This window comes from Ambystoma mexicanum, chromosome 6q, assembly GCF_040938575.1.
Source record: "Ambystoma mexicanum isolate Mex_15411 chromosome 6q, UKY_AmexF1_1, whole genome shotgun sequence".
In the NCBI taxonomy this organism is placed as follows: Eukaryota; Metazoa; Chordata; class Amphibia; order Caudata; family Ambystomatidae; genus Ambystoma; species Ambystoma mexicanum.
This window is the reverse complement of record NC_090937.1, coordinates 41,784,468-41,787,405: the sequence shown is the minus strand read 5'-3', so window position 1 is coordinate 41,787,405 and position 2,938 is coordinate 41,784,468. Positions and strand designations below refer to the sequence as shown.

At 39.3% G+C, this 2,938-nt stretch overlaps 1 protein-coding gene across 1 annotated transcript; it reads right to left on the bottom strand.

The window, feature by feature from the left end:
* Nucleotides 1-2,354: 2,354 nt before the first annotated feature.
* Nucleotides 2,355-2,708, bottom strand: LOC138515159 (ribonuclease H-like). Its single transcript, XM_069630153.1, has one exon. The coding sequence runs from the start codon at nucleotides 2,706-2,708 to the stop codon at nucleotides 2,355-2,357; it is 354 nt and encodes a 117-aa protein (XP_069486254.1).
* Nucleotides 2,709-2,938: the final 230 nt, after the last annotated feature.

The window sequence follows — 2,938 nt, the reverse complement described above, 5'->3', positions numbered from 1 at the left end:
GCTTACTACTTAAGGTTCCCACAGATTTGGCTTTGGATGTGGATATTGTCGTGTCCACCACAGCACTGATTATAATCATCACAACTGACACCACTAATAAACCAGCCATTCGTTTTCCTCTCCTTATCTTTATACCAGATTAACTCAAAGGTTTTTACCAACTGTAACATTACTTCTTGTTTGCCCTTCCAAGCTTCATCTTTACGGGGTTGCACCCATTCCATTACCTGTTCTGACTTCATTTCTGATACTTTAAGAATTTCTCAATTATTACATCAGGGTTTAGACTAATGTACATGTTCTGATATAACAACCTTCTATTCCCCAAGATAAAATCCAATGCTGCTTCTACTGCAATTCCTGATGCCAGTCCCGGCTCTATCAGAACTTGTGCTTTCACAAACATGGTACATTAAACTTTCAGGATCACTATTATAAAGAGTAGCCAAACATTTTCCCTTTCAATTCTGCAATGCGGAAAGAACAGCCAGTCCTCATCTCTGGTCATCGTCTCCATGGTTTTCAGGGTCTTCATCTTCACCCCCTCTTCGGTCCAGGGGGCTTAACAGGGGGACCCCAATCCAGGGGTATCCTCCAGGGTTTCAGTACTCCAAGGATCTGGCGCTGATGAGGCAAACAATTATTTTTCTAAATTAAAAAGAATAAACACATTCAGTACCAAGCACAGTAAACAATTCATTTCCTTTTCCACTGGTGCATCTGAAATCAAATGTCACTATACACATAAATACACATTATAAAAACGTATGCATTGCAACCATACACAACACCCACATTGTAAGAGCCCCTTTGTACTTTTGTGCACCAGCACTATTTACACTTACTCATTTGCTATGGCAACTCCCCATACTATATTTATTTATTTTATTTTATTTATTTGTATATGGTTCAAAGATATATTTTTCTTTTCATTCTCTATTAGTTTCAACTTGGTCAAGCCTCTTCACTTCATGTTTGGGGTGGAAAGGTTTGATTTCATTAACATGGACAAACTGCTCCACTGTCAATTCACCCTCCTTTTTTAGCAATTCTGTAGACTAGAGGGGAAACCTTATCTGTAATTTTATATGGCCCTTGCCATGCTGCAAGAAATGTAGCGTTTTTGTGTTTCCCCTCCCCAAAATTAAATTTAAATGCCTGATCCCCTATTTCATGCTTTTACAGATGCCTTCCTATTATGTTTTTGGACCGTCAGCGGCCTTTTCCAAATTCCGCTGCACAAATGCTTCCTCAACTCCTTCACATACTCTTGAATTGTGGACGCATTGACAAGTATTTTCTCATTTGTTTTGTAAAGTTAGTGTTGTGGCAAAACCATTTTCCTTCCTGTCAATATTTCATTAGGGCTGAGATTTGTTGACGTTGACCTGATGGCCATTAATACCAATGGAAGCCAGAAGTCCCAACTAGAACCTGCTTCAGCTACAAATTTCTTTAAAATATCCACTATTTACCTGTTACACCGTTTCACCCTCCCCCCCACGCCCGGAAGAGGAGGGCCAGTAAGAAATGCGTAGTTTCCTTTTCACACCCCAAATTTGCCATATCTTGGTCATTAATGCACTAGTGAAATGGCTTCCTCTGTCTGATTCTATTCTTTGAAGTAAACCAAATCTTGAAAAAATATGATTTTCAAGTAATGTGACTGCCGTTTGCACACTGCAATCCGTGGCTGGAATGTGCTATACCCATTTGGACATTAAACAAGTTACTGTTAACATATACCTGTTTCCTATTGCTGATCTTTTTACAGGCTTGACAGTCGATTTGCAAATCAGACCATGGGAGGGTCCAACCCCTTTTTGTTAATGGCGCTCTGAGTAGGTGATGCAGGATGAAACTGTGCACGTATGAAACACCCTTTAGTGTTAGTGTAGAGTTCAACATCTTGGGACATGTGCGGCCAATAAGCATAATCTTTCAAAATTTCCAAAGTTCTTTGTCAACCTCTGTGTCCTGCAGTTATGGCATCGTGGGCATGATGCAACATTAACCCCCGAAATGACAAGCCATTGTGACAGGCCATTGTATTTGGCCTGTCACAGATTCTCTAATCATCAGTCCGTCTTGTAATCTAATTCTTTTATGTTTTTTAGTAACACCCTCAATTCCTCTTTTCCTTTACAGTCCTCTTCAGTCAGAGGGTTTTGTTCTGCATCTAACAAATGGTGATGAAATAGGCCTAAAATCACATCTTCCTTTTGCACTTTGATCAGGTTCGTATATGGAGTATCAAAACTCCATTGTACCACGGGCTGCTGAACTGCTTTTGGAGTTTTGGAGCTTGTTATTGTATCAACCTGTATTTCACCAAGCAGGTGTTCAATAGAAAATTATTCCGCCATTACAGCTCCAATTTTGGCTAACTGATCTGCCTTGTCATTCGCTTTTTTGTCCTCACCTGGCGTCTTCAAATGACCATGTATTTTCCTCAAATGTATTATCAAATCATTTTCTGACTCAAGTTTGTCTGTGGCTTGAATCATCTTGCAATGTTTAAGTGTTTTTTTGTTATAGGTGAGCTTGCCTTTTATCTTCCAGCCATGTAAATATTCTACAAAACTATTCCATGCATAATCAGAATCAGTTACTAGAACTATTTCTTCGAGTTTATTTTCTACTGCTGTAGAGATTGCCTTGTAAATAGCAGCCAATGCCACTTGACTACTTTTAGGACCTATCCTCATACTCACTCTTGGAATGTTGTCACATCTATACCATATGTTTCCTATCCCTGCTACAAGCTCTTTTTCTGTATTATTTTCTACATGATATATGCATGCATCTACATGCACAGTTGGCACATCCGTACATATTTCTTCATTGAATACTTTGTGTGGGGATTGCACAAATTCATTCAATCTTGATTCTAGTTCTGTATCATCAGGTGCACACACGGCTGCATAGGCATGCAAGT